This window comes from Drosophila biarmipes, chromosome 2L (genome assembly GCF_025231255.1).
Source record: "Drosophila biarmipes strain raj3 chromosome 2L, RU_DBia_V1.1, whole genome shotgun sequence".
Taxonomy (NCBI): domain Eukaryota; kingdom Metazoa; phylum Arthropoda; class Insecta; order Diptera; family Drosophilidae; genus Drosophila; species Drosophila biarmipes.
Window position 1 is genome coordinate 9,673,105 of NC_066612.1, and position 16,997 is coordinate 9,690,101.

A 16,997-nucleotide genomic window follows, 5' to 3' on the forward strand; every position below is an offset into this window, starting at 1 on the left:
GAGATTTTAGTTCTCCTCCCTTTTTATACCCCACCATTCACAATAATTAACCCATAAATCTGTCACAAGATTGTCGACAAGTACAAAAACTAAACCAAGCCATTCAGCAAAAATTGCGATGCCTGCGCACCTTTTTGCAGCCACAACCTTCTGCAACTCCCTGCCAACTTTTCATTCATTACACAGCTCTCAACGCGCCGCGAATCTCGAGTTATACTCGTGCAGTGGGTGGCTGTGGATCTAGATGGTTGGAGGTGCTGGAAATGTATGACGCCACTTTTAACCTCAGACCGTAAAAAGTTTCTCGGCTGCAGCAAAGGGAAACTATGCAAAGATAAGTGAAAAAGATTATATATGCATTGTACTAAAATTTACCGCCGACATGACTGAAGCAGTTGAGCCCCCGAATTCTCTGGCACAAAATGGCACGAAATTTACGTGCAGGCAAGTCAAACGTAACCGGAACCGGAAAGAGCCATTTAAAATAGAGAGGCAAGCCGGGAAAAAAATTGGCTTGCCTAAAGGAACTCCTTTCGTTTTTTGGCAACAGGCCGCTTTCCCATCCTGGCCGGAATTTCGAATGACAAAAGGCAACAGGCTTTCGGGTCAAGCGAAGCACATTTATTTTGCATATTCGTGTGAAGAAAATTGGTTGCGGAAACCAGCAAGCGGCTGACTTTATAAAGTGATTTCCTTAAATAATGCGGAAACTGTTGCTTTGAGATCTGAATCGGGTATAGATATAAACTGAAAAATGTAAAAGAATTGTTTCCCAGAGGTGTGAATGGTATAAATCTCGTATGTTTGTAAGAGGGTTTAAGTAAGCAGTAATCGTTTTTCTTAAACATTTATCACTAGATCCATGGCTGCATCATTGACCTACTTATTTCGCGCAACCGAAAGCTTCTCGATTTCATCCCCTGGAAACCTTTTCTTTTCCGGATTGGCTTAACGTTCATTTACTCCAACCGACAGACTCAATGGACAGTGCACAATAGAGCCGGGTGCCTAACAAACCCAACTTGTCCGACTGTGAACTATAACCAGGGACTCACTTATGTTGTAGTTACCGATTCATGTGCATGTTGAACAAACGACTTTACTGAACAATGCAAATAATTGTCAAACTTAGCTGGGCACAAAGAAAGTCAGTTATATGGACGAAGCTGCAAAAAACTGAAGCCAACCCCTTGCAATGAAGGAAAGCATATGATTTTTATAGCTCTGCCAGCAGGCATTGTGCAAAGTTGTTGGAAATCAAGGGGGAACATACTGAGAGAAAAAATAGATGGGTAGTTAAAATCTAAGAAGAACTTATAATTGCAAAAAAAGAATATTTCATTAATAGAGTTCCACCTAATTATCGCTATATTTTTTTATTGTTTGGAATTAATTAATCAAACCTCTTAATAGTAATAATATTTCTTTATGGCTTACAACTTATTCTAAGATAGGATTATTTTTAGACGTTTATTTAATTTTTCAACCTCTAAGTATAATATTTACTGGCTAATTATTTGTCCTAACTGAACTTAGATTTTTAGACACTCTTTATTGAAATGACAGAATGCACTTTAGTATTTATTAATACTTTACACTTTACATTTTAGTATTTATAGTTTTTATTAATAATCTTCTTATAGGATGAATTCAATTTAATTGTCAGTGTAAAAATCGTAATACTCGATGGGGAATGAGAAGAAAGCTCTGCTGATTGTCTCTGAGAATCAGAGAACCCGAAATGGCGGAGGTAAAGTCGGGCGAAAGCCATTCAAACGTGCTAAGCGGCGCTTTAATCGCGCACAAACACGGATTGGGAATGGGAAATGTGCAGGACAAATCGACAAGTGCCACAAGTAGAGTCCCGACAGAGGATCCTGCGACAGCACAAAAAAGGTGCACATTGTTAGCCCTGCGTCCCCTGTCATTGGCTTTTCACATTTCAATGAGCCCGGGACTCCTGCCTGGAGTCACTGCCTCCTCCATTCCGTCGAACAATGAAAGTCAATAAATTTGATTTGACATTTCCTTAAGAGACGCCCCACAGTTTTTTTTCGCTGATTTGGCACTTTTTCCTCCGGATTGTTTGTCGCCGAGCTGCAATTGTAATTTTATTATTATGCCTGACAAAATGTCACACATTCTTGTTTTTTAATGAGCGGGGCGTTGTCTGCCAGCCATGTTTTTGTCAATTGGTAAAGCGGGATGAGTGTCTCGTACTTCCTCGATTGGAAGTTCCTTAAATAAGATGTAAGTTGCTTCTTAAAGGTAGCAAGTTGTTTAATTTGTTAGATTCTTAATACAAAAATCACTTAAAGTGTGTCTAAAAGTATGCAACAAATTAATGTTGTCTTCGGAATGCATTAGTTATTCCTAGATAATTCAAATATTTTCTTGCATACTTTTAGACACCTTTCTACAAATTGTTTGTTTCAGAGAAAGCTGTAGGATTAGTGAGGTGTCCGTAGAACATTTGTCTATGTATAATTGCAATTCGGCGCAATTATTAGATTAAATTGGTTAAAAATATGTATGGGCATATCAAACCATTCCTCCCAATGTGTAAATAAATTAGCTTATTCACCAAAACCCCCTGTAGACTTATACTCCTCAGACGCCAACTAATATAGAGCAGAGCACCACAGAAAATTAATCATTGATTTCTGGACTCGGCCGGTGTGCGAACCAAAATTTATGCATTGCAGCAAGTATGCCGATAATTGGGACTGGAAACTGCAATTGCTGCAATTGCTAACCAGGAAATTAATTTACAGCCACTACCAGGTTTTGATTGCCAAACATCTCCGGATACCTGCGAAGACTTAGCCATGTTGAGGGCGCTTAAAGAATCAAAAGACCGGCTTAGAATCCTAATTCTAATTAAAATCATACAAGGGGCGAGCACTTGCGGCAATTAGAGAAGCAGAAAGACAAGGGCATAAGCAATTACGTGCCACACTTTAAGCGTCATTTTATGGCAGACATTGAGAGCCAGGTCATATCCCATGTTTATGGCATAAGCTGCTGCTTAAACGGAACGCATCCTCATCCTCGTCCACATCCTCATCCACATCCTCGTGGTGCCTAATCCTTTTTGGAGATTCAGACATTTGCCCGGCACATACAAAATTTAAAACGTTCTCCGTCTGTCGCTTGTAATTACATTGTAATTGCAACTGGATGTCATCTTTCGTATTCTGTCCTTGCAGCTGCAGGTTGCAATGAAATTTAATGCTTATTACATTTTGGTATTTAATGCGAAGGAACTACTTAGATTGGCCATGTGTACTTAGAGGACTGACATGCCGTCTTACCCTTTTGGGCCAGAAAAAACAATTTAAAACTGCTTTGAACTACTAATTTTAAAACTGTGAGTTATAAAATAAACACATACTCAAGTACAGGTATTAAACAAATACCTTAAGGGTATTTCAGCTTTGTCGCTTTTGCGTTGACAAACTGCTTTTGATGTTTAGCTTATTTTGAATTATAATAGCACCAGCATTTGGGATTAGGCTTATTAGTAGACCCAAGGACATTATGCTTCAATACAATGTAATCATTTAGCCTTACGGCAAATTGCATAAAATTAATTTGCAATTTACTCAAGAGCCTAACAATTCGAATGTGGAATATAACACACAAATGGCATGTGAAGTTTGTTTTGTTTTGTTTTGCGGCCGGCTGAGTTATTATGACGTTGTTTGGCATTCGAGTGCGGTCTAAATATGTGAAAATTGTGTGCTCATTTGTGGTTAATCGAATGCATATATTGCAGCTGAAGTATCCAGGATTTCACGACCAAATGCCGAATTAATTGGCTTAGGAGTAGCTAAAGATTTAGCTTATGCTTCTTCAATCATTTAAATCTACAAACACATATGTGGGATACGTTTAAAAATGTTTAAAATGGCACCATTCCGTGGGCTGGTATAAGCACCACCCACTTTAGATTAAAATTCTCTGTGCGACGGCAACTCTTTCATTTCTTTGGCCACGCAGCAAATTAAAAAATTGTGCAACAATTGAAAGCACTCAAAAAGCAGGGAATATCAGCAGAAAAAAGCTGAGAAATTGTCAAGAAAATGCAGCGATGTTCATGCCACTTACAGAACACCGGACTCGAGCAGCCAAGACAACGACCGAAGTGCGACAAGAAATTAGAAAAGGAAACCAGAAGAGACTTGTTATCGAGGGATGCGACTTGTAGATACTCAGTAATCGGAAAAAGTTAGACAAATATTTTACCTATTGATATAAAGATTAAGTAAGTACTTCTTAACTTTTTATTGCTATGAGAAAACCCGCGAATTCTTCAGTCTTAATCTAAATTTGCAGAATAAAACCTTTTTCCCTCTCATTCTTTGGTTCATTTTAAATTAACATTTTATGAAATTTGTGATTCTAATATAATTATTTATCTATCTTATCTTTTATTGTTATTGTTTATTGTTATTACTCTCGCGAATTCTTCGGATTCAGAAGCCGTTAGTCGCTTTAAGTGTGCTTTGATCGAAAAAAATTATTACCTTTTTCCCTTATTTTCTGGATTGTTTTAAAAGAAGATTGAAATACGTTGATTGTTCTACCAGTTTATTTTGGAAATAGTTGAAAATCCACTTTAAAGCATACCCCATTAATCCCGTATTATAAGGTATCAAAAAGGGAAAAATTGGAATAGAAAGCCAGCGAGCAAATGCCAAGGAGCACAATGAGATGAGCAAGCTGTCCCGGCTGGACGGAAGGACCGGGCTCCCAGGACCCACAAGGTGCCCGGGGATGTGGGGCAAGTCGGGGAGGACCGCCAGCCGGATCGGTGTCGGTGGCACGTGCAACACTTGCCACAGTAATTGATAGCACGCTAGAGTGATTCGTAGTGCAACTCAAGGCAGCTTTTGCCTTTTTGCACCGCTGCACGACAAATTTATTTGTTATATGTATTTTCATTGTTGTTCGCTCGAGATTAGAGCCTGCAGTATCTATTCAAAGGTGTCCTTAAAAAGGAATTCAGCTTTTTGTAGTTATTATATTTTGTTAGCAGAATATTCCAGCTATTTACACACTCCGAGGATATATATTATTAGCTTATCGCATTTCCTGACCGTGGCCGGAGCAGTTTATGACGATGATGACGAGACACTGATTACGATCAGCTGCATTGTTGTGTGCACAATCAAGTGCGCATGAATAATTCCCCTCCGCCAGCAAATCCGTTATGAATTACACACACTTACGCCAACATTCCGCAGTCAGCATCCTAGTACTTTGGCTTCTGGTATACTTTTTCCTTCGTTTCTTACGACTGCGTGCTGGCTGAGATAGAAGAAAGCTGGATGTGATTTACCGTCAACATCTTGGCAATGGAAATCATCAGAGGACTACTGAGATTGCAAAAAAAATCGAAGAAAAAATTATAATTTATAAAAGAAATATAATTTTAATTACAAAAAAAGCAGAAAATTGTCAATTTTTTAAAGCATCTATTATTTATAAAGTTATCTTTTTAAGTTGTTTGAGATAAGCTTTAAAAAACTTTGACTTAAGAAGAAACAATCATTTGCGTATAGGACTGAAGAATTCGCTGAAACAACAAACATATTATGATTTAATAAATACTTTTTTGGTTTTTACTCAAAGTCTTCTTAATTTTCTGATTCACATTTTCTCTTATTTTTTTATTGAAACCTCGAAGTAGCATTTTAAGCATTTTAATTATTTTTCCCAGTGCACATACAAAACCATTGTCTTTGCGTTCAGAGTGCACAAATCTATTTTAATATTTTCTTATTTGCCACTGACATTTAGGGAAAAATCACATATATTGCTGCACACAGCCTTTTTGCCTCCGATTTGGAAGGGGACTTGGGCTGCGGGAGGGAATGTCGACTACCTCAGGAGTTCCTTGGTGGAATCTACCCAGGGAGTACGACGCCACTAAAAATATTTTTTTTCTCTACCATTATTCCCACGTACTTAAATTTTTTCTCTTTTTTCGTCCTGTCAGAACCTACACACTCACACGCACACAATCGCAGGGATATAACAAGGACGATGACGTCGACTGAGAGATATGCAGAGATATAAAGCAATTTTCTACGTAAATACTTTGTAATGGATTTAGTAAGTAGTAAAGTATGACGCGTTTGCCATCTAGAGCATGTCGGCATATATCTGTACTTTTATGTGTGTTGCCAAAGCTCTGGCTGCTCGAATAGACGTGTGTGTGTCTGTGTGTGTGTTGGCCATGTTTGATATTGTAAATCTCGGCATATATATTTTTGCGCATCATATAATTGATGAAAAAGTATTACAGCGATTTTCAGCGGCATTTTGTTGTTGCATACTTATGTGCGCAGACAGTAATGCCTTCGTGTGTGCCTTTCACATAGCCTTAGTAAATGGAGCGTAGTGAGTGAATTATATTTAATGCTTTGTGTAATTTAAATATAATAAAACGTCGTACATCTTTTTTCCTTTTCTTGCCGACATCCACGAGAATAGGTACAAAATATGCGAACGCACACAGAGACAGTCAGACAAATAATAATTTTACATACTTTGGCAGACATATAACGCAGTCGTAAAATGTATTATACTGATGCTTTTCCACACAGTTGAGTGTGTTGCGCCAACGAATATGTCATAATTTTTAAGTGCCGTGTGTACGCTAAACCGTATGAGGAATACGGCTCTTTTGTCCGAAATGGCTGGCAAGTAAGTCATAAACAACTTGAATAAAATGTATTTATAATTATTTAAGAAGCTTAAAGATATCTGATATTTTTGACGCTCTAATTTCCAAGAAATGGAATTTTTAAAAAGTTTGAAATTCAATAAACTGCATGTGTTTGGTGCCCAATTTCGCAATAAATTCCCCTTAGCTCAGTCTGCATTTCATTTGCGCTCGTAACACAACAATGAATAACGCGCCCCCACAAAACAATCGGTTAGCCGAAATTTGTTCACCTACAACTTGATTAAAAAACCACAATAACCCGCATGCTATGCAAATAAAAAACATACAAAAAAGCCGGAAAGAAGGGGGAGAACCTCTCAATGAGCATTCGATTGCGGATTGCGGGATACAAAACAGTTCCAATATGACGCCAACCGACATGTTGTGACAAGGAGGTCAGCCACAGGGTAATTTAAATGGAATGAACAACAAATGCACTCGCCCTCGTAAAAGGAAAACAAAGCCATATCCACTCCGCATGCGACATGTGCCGCAAATGCTGGCCAAAAATAAATAGCTGCTGTAAATTCCACCGAGGAGCTGGTAGATATATATAAATAGGAGGGAACCAGTTGGCCGGCTTGATTCCCAATGATTGGGGTGCCCAACGATTCGCCCCACATATTGCTCCTCAAATTGGTCATCGACTGCAATAAAAAGCGAAAAGAATTGGAAAAAAGGATGACGGGGTCAAGCTTTTATGGTGCTAACAAATTGCTTTTTATAACACAATTTGCGTTGGGAATACTCAGCCATTTGTTTTAGCCAAGAAAGTGACTACCAGTTTTTATAGCTCAAAATTTAATGTTTAAGGAAGGTCAACTAAAAACAAACAGAATCGTAGACAAGTTGCTCATTTAATAATATAATAATAAAAAAAAGAACAATCATTCAATAAATCTTTAGATATTAAGCAAATATTTATTAATGTTTCTATGTCAAACCTTTTTTGTAGTAAGTATCTCAGTATTATGCTAACTAAACATCGCACTTCTTTTATAAATATATTTCCCTTTGGTTTTGAAAAAATTGATAAACAAGAAATTACATACACATATGAGGATGCTTTACCGGTTCTGACAGCCTTCAGTACAAGCCCTAATAATATTTTCTTTATTTTCTAAAAATTAAATATATATTTTCCAATCCGACTTTTTCTCCCAATTTAAATGTAAAACTGCGCCAATGCCCTCGTAAATTTTCATGTCGCTGCACACTTTATCGGACCTTGGCAATGCCATTTTCCTTGGAGCTCCCGGCTGTGTGCTCTTTCTATTATAAATAACAAATCCCTAAATACACCACTCAAAATTCAATTAAAACTCTCGAAGCGCCAGCGCTGGCAGATTTCGTAAGCCCCACAGCCACAAATCCATAGGGGAGTCGGTTTCGGGTGTTGGGGATATGATGTTGCTGCCTGGGGGAGAATAACAAAAATCTCCCTTTCTGCTGCTCCCACCGAAAACAGTTCACGAAGACAACAGCCATTGAGTGGTTTTGCAATTTTCAATTTTTGTTTCACTGCTTTTTATTTTTTTATAGCAAATATTTATCAACTGCTGTGGGAGGTAAGTCGCAGCCTATGCCGTGCCAATAAAAAATCGCCACTGGGCATCGTCGTTGACCGGCACTTAGCATAAATTCAAACAATCATTTTGCCTGCTTATCGCCAGCAGACAGAGCTTATTGCCAATAAAACAAATTAAAATGGAAACGGCGAAGTAACACCCAGGATCAGGTCTAGGTTTACCGAGGTGGAAGCTCAAACTTTGCTTATTTCTTATGGCCGACACCGGGAAAATTGGCAAGCTGAGGCTGCAGCACCTAGAGGAGCCTTCGGTTGAGTTTTCCAAAGCCATGTAGGTATGTATTTCGGGTCCAACAGTTGCACATGTCTGCAGCGGCATACAAATGTCATTAGGGGAGGCCGCAAGCACAAGAAAACTTATGGGTTCGTTTACGTAGGGATGGAAGCGTGAGTTTCCAAAACATTTATGGATAACTATATACGGTTTAACAAATTACTCAGAATAAATGAGAAATTAATATAATGTAAACAAAATAAGCTTGGATGGTAAGGTATTTAAAATTCTTTAGATTACTCTGGCTCGTTGTACTTTTCCCTATCTCTTTTGAAATCTATTGATTGTATTAAGCTTTTAAATAACCTTCATACAATCCCGAATTCTTGAGATTTTTCTATTTTTGTTCTAAATTTCTACACCTTTTCCCTTTTCTTACAAATGCTACTGCAATCTTTTTAGTGTATTCCACCCGTCCCTAAAAACAATTATAAAATACGCGAATTCTTGAGATTCTTGTGTATTTTTTTGCAGCTTTAAAATAACCCTCATAAAATACGCGAATTCTTAAGATTCTTGTTGTTCGTAGATGCTTTTTTTTTGTTTTTTTTTACTATCTCTTTCGAAATCTGGAAAAATGTCCTAGCTAGCCCTAATAATATATTCGAATTCTTGAGATTCTTGTGTTTTGTGTATGTACTTTTTTCTTTTCTGTAACCAGTTCTTGATTTGTCTAAGAAACATCACACTTAGAAACTAAAACATATATTTGTTCTGTCTTTTGATTTCCTATTTACCGTCGGAGCCCATCGCCAGCGATGTACTTTCCTGCTGGCCAGTTGACGACGCTGTTTGAGCCATTGTGAGCAGCTGTTTCCCCTGCTGGTTTTTTGTGGGCCTGTTAAGTATGCAGTTTTTCCCCCACAGGGGTCCTTCGGCGCCCCCCAGAAAGCCCCTTGGTTCAGAGGGTGCGTGTTAAATGTGTGCGATTTGTCGTGGAAGCTCTTTAATGGCCAGTGGGTGGCGGTGGGGCGTTATGCTTATGGGTTTTTTGCTTGGCGGCACGTGTGGGGCATGCAGATGGTCGAGCGAGGGGGCGACGGACTTCCGGGGTCCTCTCATTCGGTCCCTGGCCACCGCAAAACTAAAATTGAACAAATTCCTGACAAATTGGAATTTGGTTTAGTTTTTCTTTTCGTTTTTTTCTATTTTCGGCCCTTTCTTGTGCCAGCGAAATCTGCTGGCATTTTTCTTGTTTTCCTTTCTGCAACTTTTTTTGGTAGCTCTCTGCTATTGTTTCTACAAGATTTCGCCTCAAACATGCGCTTGGCCATTATGATTATTTCTACATTGCCCGCTCGTCCTGTTGAAAAATGACACTTTACAACACTTGTAATTTGTTTGGTCTTCCGGGAGTTGGGGTTTTGCCTCTCTGATGGTCAAGTTATGCAAGAGTGGGGGATACTTCGGTTTTGGGGTACCATCGTAGTCGTCAATGTGATTTCTTGCTGGCAGTTTTGATGCCATTTTGAAGTGTATAACGAAAATTTCTGAAGGTGAAAACCCTTTCATGCAAGTTGACTAAGACACAAAAGCTAGACTTGGAGATAAAATATAAAAAAAGTCTTTATTTCCTTCTTATAAATTCTATAATAAACTAATTTCAAGTTTGTAAATAAATAGAACTTGATTACCTTCAGAAGAGCCAGCTATTCAGGTGACCGCATTTTAATCGGCGTGCAAACAAGCGCTACTCACTGGCCAAAAACAAACCGCAAAAACCAAATGTTTATTATTTAGCATTTAAATTAAATGCATTATTTATGCGTTTTGGATTATTTTAAAAAGTCACGGCCGAAACAGTTGCAAAAGTACTAATTTGAATTGCATCAATTGGTTAAAATCAAAAGCGAGACCAATTTTAGCGGTTATTCGTGGGGGGTGGGAATGTTGTTAAATTATTTAAACGAATGCAAATTGAATTCCAGTCAACCGAAATTTTATGAATTGACAGAAGCCCAAATTGATTTTAAAACCCGCTCGTTAGTCATTATATCTCCTAATTATCAGCAGTAATATTTATTTCACAGAAATTGCTAAATCTGTAATTTTAATTTTTAGTCGATCGGGAGTTGATAATTTATGTCATTGTTACATAAAATATTATCGAATGTTTATTGTTTTGCTAATCACTTGAAAGGTAAAGCACTTACAGCGCCACCATAATAACCAAAATCCATTATAATCAACTTGATATTCGTAGTGCAATGTTAATTTCAACATTTCTATCAAAGTCACGATTTAGGCGCTCTTGAAAACTGTCTTTAATGGACATCTATCTTTCTCGCTTTGGCTGTGCTCACACTCAATTTACTAAATAACTATATATTATTTTTCCCGACCACTAAACTTTTACAAATGAAATGAAAAATAACAAAAAAATGCTAGATATATAAACTAAAGTGTGGGGTATGTATAGATATAATGGAGCAACACGTTGTGACCGTTATTATGAACAGACAAGGGACATTATTAAGTCACGTAGCGTCGTGTGTAGATGACATTTTCTTCAATTATCGTACTTATAGTTTCCTTTCGCGTTTTGTTGACTACTTTTCCTACTTTTCGACTTGACTTTTTTCCCGGCAGCCGGGCTAAATGAATTGTGGCTTGAATACGTGGTTAGGTCAACTTGATGACTCCGCCGAAGACGAAGCTTTTAGCAATATTGAAGGCGAAGTACTCATTTTTCATAAAGCTTTAATAGAAGTAAATAAGACAAAATTGTAAAAAATTAAGTCAAGTTCATATAATTTATGGACCTTGTAAATCTTATTATTAACAATAATTGAAGGCCATTTTACAACTGATTCACTACCAAAAGAAGCCAAGTTCAAGTTGAAAGATAGGTAATATATTTCCAAGTGATTGGGGGCCATTAGGAGTCTAGTCACGCACAGCTTATAAAACAAATAAACCATCTATGCCAAATCAGATTTAATGGATATTTTAGTCAGTAAGCGCCGTTTGCGTTGCGAGTGCGGTTCGATAGCGGATTGAAAGTGAAAAAGTGAAGCCTGTGGCAGTTGAAAAGCAATCAATCAAAGTTCTAATATATTTTGGACGTTTTTTGTTCAAAATTCAAAGCCTAAAATGCTGTTCCTGACCGCCCGAGTCGATCACACGGCGGAACAGATCTTCAAAATCAAGCAACTCAGGCAGCTAGTGGAGAGTAAGCAAAAGGCTACCAGTACTCTATTGAGAAATACCTATTGATAACTCTGGAAAACCTTGTATTTCAGAGTGCGACGACTTAATAGTGGGCACGGAGGACACGCTGCTGACCAAGTTCCTGCACTACACGCGCTGGGATACGATCAAGGCCTACCAGGCCATCCACGCCTACTACGACTTCAAGAGGCGCCATCCCGACTGGGTGGCCCGCCATCCCATCGAGCACTACCGTCAGCTCTTCTATGGCACCCACTGCCGCTTCGTCATGCCCCAGGTGGACCGGCACGGGCGGGTGCTGGTCGTCTTCAAGACGGTGGACGGTTTCCAAAACTATCCCGACTACCTGCAGAGGCTCGTCGAGATGGACGACCTGATCTTCGAGTCGCTGCTGCTGTTGCCCCGCGTCCAGGAGAACGGCATCACGGTCATTTGCGACCTGCAAGGGTGAGTCAATCGATTGATATCTATAATAAAATATATAGATTATATTAACAATTCCTTTAGGGTCCAATTTTATTTCAAAAAAATAAATTTTCAGAACGATTATGAATTTATAATTTTCTAAAATGATCATATAAGCTTAAAACTGATCATAAAACTTAAAACAAAATCTCATCGATTAGGTGGTATTGTTTGATTTAAACCTAAAAAAAGTAAAATCGTAATAAATGGGCAAAACTTAATATACTTACTTACAAAAAAAATCCTTAAAAGCCATTTTGAAGCACATTCACAAAGGAAGTTTTTAGTTTAATTCGTTAATATTGGTTTCTAAAATTTCAGTCTTAAGAAATCCCATTGTTTTTCTTTTTTTTGCCTGAGAGATATTTTACTCTAGATTTGTTTTTCAGGACAACGCGGAATTTCTTACGTCAATTTTCACCTTCCTTTATGAAGACAGTGAACGAGAAAAACGGAGTCCTGCCCTTCAGCCAGCGAATCGTACATATTATCCAGCGCGGGTTTCTCATGCACGTTACCTCCACGCTGTTTATGCCCTTTATGAACAAGGAGTTTAAGGAGAGGGTACGAACTTTGTTCTTAATTTAAATTCGTACGTATTAATTGCTTTATTTCGTAGATATTCACCCATGATGGCAAAAACCTCAGCAAACTGCGCGAAATGGTTGGCTATGAAAGCCTGCCGGCGGAGTACGGAGGTCCTGCCACGAATGTCTTGGATACGAATTTGATTTTCAATCACTTAAGCCAAAACGCAGAGTACCTAGAAAAGCTACAGACTTACGGGAAGGTTTAGGAAATTATAGGAAACAATTGTTGGCTATTTTATTAAACCTGAATTTTGAACAATAAACAAATAAATTACCAAAATATTTACACATTGTCGTTCAAATCTAACGGCCAGCTTCCACAAAGTTGGCAACGCGATGTTGGAACTATCGATAGCGATTACTATCTTCGCGCCCAAACTTAATTTCACAAACTTATGTTATTTGAATATAATCCAATCTTTCCTTTGTCAAAATTAATGAAAACAATTAATTTAATTTAATTTTAAAAAAAAGAAAGCTTTTTGTGATACAAAAATTAAGTGTAGTTAAAAAGTTATCGATATTAAATCGGATGCATTTTTTGTTATCGCCGGAACGGTCATACTGTTGTGTTGTGAAATTTGTTTTCTGCGCCGAGGCAGCAATTCAAAAATTATTCTGTAAATAAACTTCCTTGATGGCTTCTAACAAGGTGGGCTTAAGGTTTCTTCCGTTGAATAGATTCTTATTTATTATACCGATCCCCAGGAATCCCTTATAATAGTGCTAGATGTGCGCACCTGTGCCGCCGAAGAAGTCAAACTGAAATCGGCAAAATGTGTGGCGGAGATTCTTAAGGACAAGGTGGTTAAAATGGACTTAAATCTTTAAAAACCCTTGCTAATTTGACAATCCCCAGATCGTCTGCGACAAGAAGGACTATGTGTCCTTTGTCCTGGTGGGGTGCGACGATAAAGAGAAGGAAACCCAACCACATGTGGTCCCATTTGGAGACCCTAAACTTTGCAGTTGGCAGCTGCTGCTGGATTTCTTCGAGTTTGTAAATAAAACAGCCTGCGAGGAAGGACAATGGTTAGATGGTCTCCAGGAGGCACTGAAGCTCCAGGAAACCGCACTTTCGTAAATGGAATGTTTTATCATTTAAACTCTCTATTTCACAAAGATTTCTCTGCAGATTCAAGCCCGCCAGACGAAGGATTCTCCTGCTCTTCGATTTCAATGACTTTCCGCAGGACTACAAAAAGTTCAACGACATCACGGATGACTTGCTGAAAGAGAACATCGATTTGATTGTGGGGTGAGCAGTCGAAGTATATTATTTTATTAAAGTTTCCTTTAAAAAAACAGCTGTAAACTATTCTAATTACCCCAGCTCTCATAACATAGCCTACAAGGACAATGCCGAGACCGATCAGCCGCAGGCCATCTTCAACTTCTCGCGGAAATGCGGCTCCGATGAGCTGGAGAACCAGAAGCACGTCCTCAGCCTTGTACCCCGCTGCAATGCCACGTTGTGCAGCTTCAAGGAGGCCCTGCTCACCGTTTTCAAGGTAACCACCCGACGACCCTGGGTGTGGAACGCCAAGCTGCACATAGGCAGCAAGATCTGCATCAGCCTGCAGGGCATGATAGCCATGAAGAACCAGACGCCCGTAAAGCTGGTGAAGATCTGGGCGGAGAAGGACGAAACGGTGACCCGGGAGACACGCCACTTCATCAAGGGCAGCGAGGTGACGCCGCTGCCTGAGGATCTGATGGCTGGTTACATGCTGGGCGGCACTCCGGTGCCCTACGACGAGAACGTGCTGGAGCCAAAGGAACCGTATCCGCCAGGTCTGCATTTCTTTGCGTTCATCAAGCGAAATGCAGTGCCAGATGAGTACTACTGTGGAGCTTCATTGTACATGCTGGTGCACCAGAAGAATAACAAATCGGCCGCGGTCAAAATGGACGCCCTGGTGCGTGCCCTCATCGCCTCGGATCGGGCCATCATCTGCTGGAAGATCTTCAGCACCAAGTTTAATAGTCCACACATGGTGGTGTTGCTGCCCCGCCTAGGAGACGATACTCATCCGGCTACTTTGTACATGCTGGAAGTTTCCTATACGAGCCAACACCATTTCTGGGATTTTCCCAGTCTGCGAACGAGCAAGACGCAGTGCAGCGAGGAGCAGCTGCAGGCCATAGACGAGCTAATCGATAACACCGATCTTGAATGCACATTACGAGACACTCAGCAACCTCGTCCATGGGCCCAGAACGATCTGCTTCCCTTCGACGGACTACCCAGTATCTTTGAGCAGAATGTGATGGACATCCTGGAGCGAAAAGTTATTTGGAGTCAAGATCAGAATAGTGAAATGCTGAAGGAAAGGAATTTCGCAGATGTTTTCTGGCGGGTCCCGGAACCGCTAGAAGAAAAATCAAAGAGGGCGGCTGCCCATGTAAAGAAGGTATTCCCACTGCGCTACAGTCGCGCCTGGAAGGAAAAGCTGCTCGCCAAAGAACAGGCAGAAAATGGTGTGCCCGTCAAGCAGGAACCAGCGGAGAAGGAGATCCCGATGCCATCGGATGGCGTTGGTCTGACCAATCCCGGCTCAGATTTCACGCGCATCCTGGCAAGCATTCGATCCATCGCAAATGCTACCCAGCGTGATGCCCGTTTCCAGGCTCTAGCTGCCGATACCCGAGTGGTCATACTGACGCTTCTGGAACGCAAAAAGCTCAACAGCGAACAGCTGGGCGAGATCATCGCCTTGTACCGACAGAGTTGCATGGACTTTAACACCTTTGTGGAGTACGATAAGTTTGCCGAGGAGCTGAAAAAGATCACGTTGGCCAAGAAGCACAGCGAGTTTTGGCAGGACGTCATGGTGGACAAACAATTGGGACCTCTGGTCATGGGCGAACTAACTCTGGACGACGAAATTGCCCTGAAAGCCTACTATACCGTTGAGAATTTGCAGGATAACGAGTCAAACGAGGTAGAAGACATGGATAAGTGACTTATTATATATATTTATAAGGAGCAAATGTTTTATCCTTCGTCATTTATACACTATACTTTACCTTTACTTGAAAATAAAATTGTTATTAAATTTATATTTTAAACTCAAAAAGGTATCCCACGTCAAAATCGGGATCCAATTACTCAAGTTATAGAATATAGAAGAGCAGTTTTGGGTTCCCTTTTTGAAAGCCATGGAAAAACCGGACATAAAAATGGGTTAAAATTTTGACCGTCGTGAAAAATACATATATTAATGTAGAATATTTAAGAATTCAAATACAAACTCATAGAGGTATCCCACGTCTAAATCTGAATCCAATTACTCAAGTTATGGAATCTAAAAGGGCAGTTTTGGGTTCCCTTCCTGGAAGCCATTGGAAATATGGAAAAATCGGACATCAAAATGGGTTAAAATTTTAACCATCGTAAAAAAGACTTATTTTAATGTAGAATATTAAAGAGTTCAAATACAAACTCATAGAGGTATCCCACGTCTAAATCGGGAGCGATTTACTCAAGTTATGGAATCTAGAAGGGAAGTTTTGGGTTCCCTTCCTGGAAGCCATTGGAAATATGGAAAAATCTGACATAAAAATGGGTTAAAATTTTGACCATCGTAAAAAAGACTTATTTTAATGTAGAATATTAAAGAGTTCAAATACAAACTCATAGAGGTATCCCACGTCTAAATCGGAAACGATTTACTCAAGTTATGGAATCTAGAAGGGCAGTTTTCGGTTCCCTTCCTGGAAGCCATTGGAAATATCGAAAAATCTGACATGAAAATGGGTTAAAATTTTGACCATCGTATAAAATACATACTTTAATGTAGAATATTAGAGCGTTCAAATACAAACTCATAGAGGTATCCCACGTCTAAATCTGAATCCAATTACTCAAGTTATGGAATATAGAAGACCAGTATTGGGTTCCCTTCCTGGAAACCATTGGAAATATGGAAAAATCTGACATGAAAAATTGCTAAAATTTTGAACCTCGTATATAAGACATATTTTAATGTAGAATATTAGAGAGTTCAAATACAAACTCATAAAGGTATCCCACGTCTAATCGGAAACGATTTACTCAAGTTATGGAATCTAGAAGGGCAGTTTTGGGTTCCCTTCCTGGAAGCCATTGGAAATATCGAAAAATCTGACATGAAAATGGGTTAAAATTTCGACCATCGTATAAAATACATA

General features: G+C 39.2%; 2 protein-coding genes across 2 annotated transcripts; both read left to right on the forward strand.

The window, feature by feature from the left end:
* Nucleotides 1-11,569: 11,569 nt before the first annotated feature.
* LOC108032444 (uncharacterized) lies at nt 11,570-13,106 on the forward strand. Its single transcript, XM_017106269.3, has 4 exons — nt 11,570-11,770; nt 11,841-12,216; nt 12,624-12,798; nt 12,854-13,106. The coding sequence occupies exons 1-4, from the start codon at nt 11,692-11,694 to the stop codon at nt 13,028-13,030; spliced, it is 807 nt and encodes a 268-aa protein (XP_016961758.1). The 5' UTR covers nt 11,570-11,691; the 3' UTR covers nt 13,031-13,106.
* A 281-nt stretch (nt 13,107-13,387) lies between these two features.
* LOC108032811 (uncharacterized) lies at nt 13,388-15,904 on the forward strand. Its single transcript, XM_017106824.3, has 5 exons — nt 13,388-13,476; nt 13,533-13,628; nt 13,684-13,904; nt 13,960-14,082; nt 14,158-15,904. The coding sequence occupies exons 1-5, from the start codon at nt 13,462-13,464 to the stop codon at nt 15,788-15,790; spliced, it is 2,088 nt and encodes a 695-aa protein (XP_016962313.1). The 5' UTR covers nt 13,388-13,461; the 3' UTR covers nt 15,791-15,904.
* Nucleotides 15,905-16,997: the final 1,093 nt, after the last annotated feature.

Excerpts from the sequence above, each read along its gene's own strand:
- LOC108032444 (XM_017106269.3), top strand. The coding sequence starts at position 11,692 with ATGCTGTTCCTGACCGCCCGAGTCGATCACACGGCGGAACAGATCTTC. Across the intron at positions 12,217-12,623 it reads GTCATTTGCGACCTGCAAGG|GACAACGCGGAATTTCTTAC; the intron begins GTGAGTCAATCG and ends TTTGTTTTTCAG. Across the intron at positions 12,799-12,853 it reads ACAAGGAGTTTAAGGAGAGG|ATATTCACCCATGATGGCAA; the intron begins GTACGAACTTTG and ends TTTATTTCGTAG.
- LOC108032811 (XM_017106824.3), top strand. Across the intron at positions 13,629-13,683 it reads CGGAGATTCTTAAGGACAAG|ATCGTCTGCGACAAGAAGGA; the intron begins GTGGTTAAAATG and ends GACAATCCCCAG. Across the intron at positions 14,083-14,157 it reads AACATCGATTTGATTGTGGG|CTCTCATAACATAGCCTACA; the intron begins GTGAGCAGTCGA and ends TAATTACCCCAG.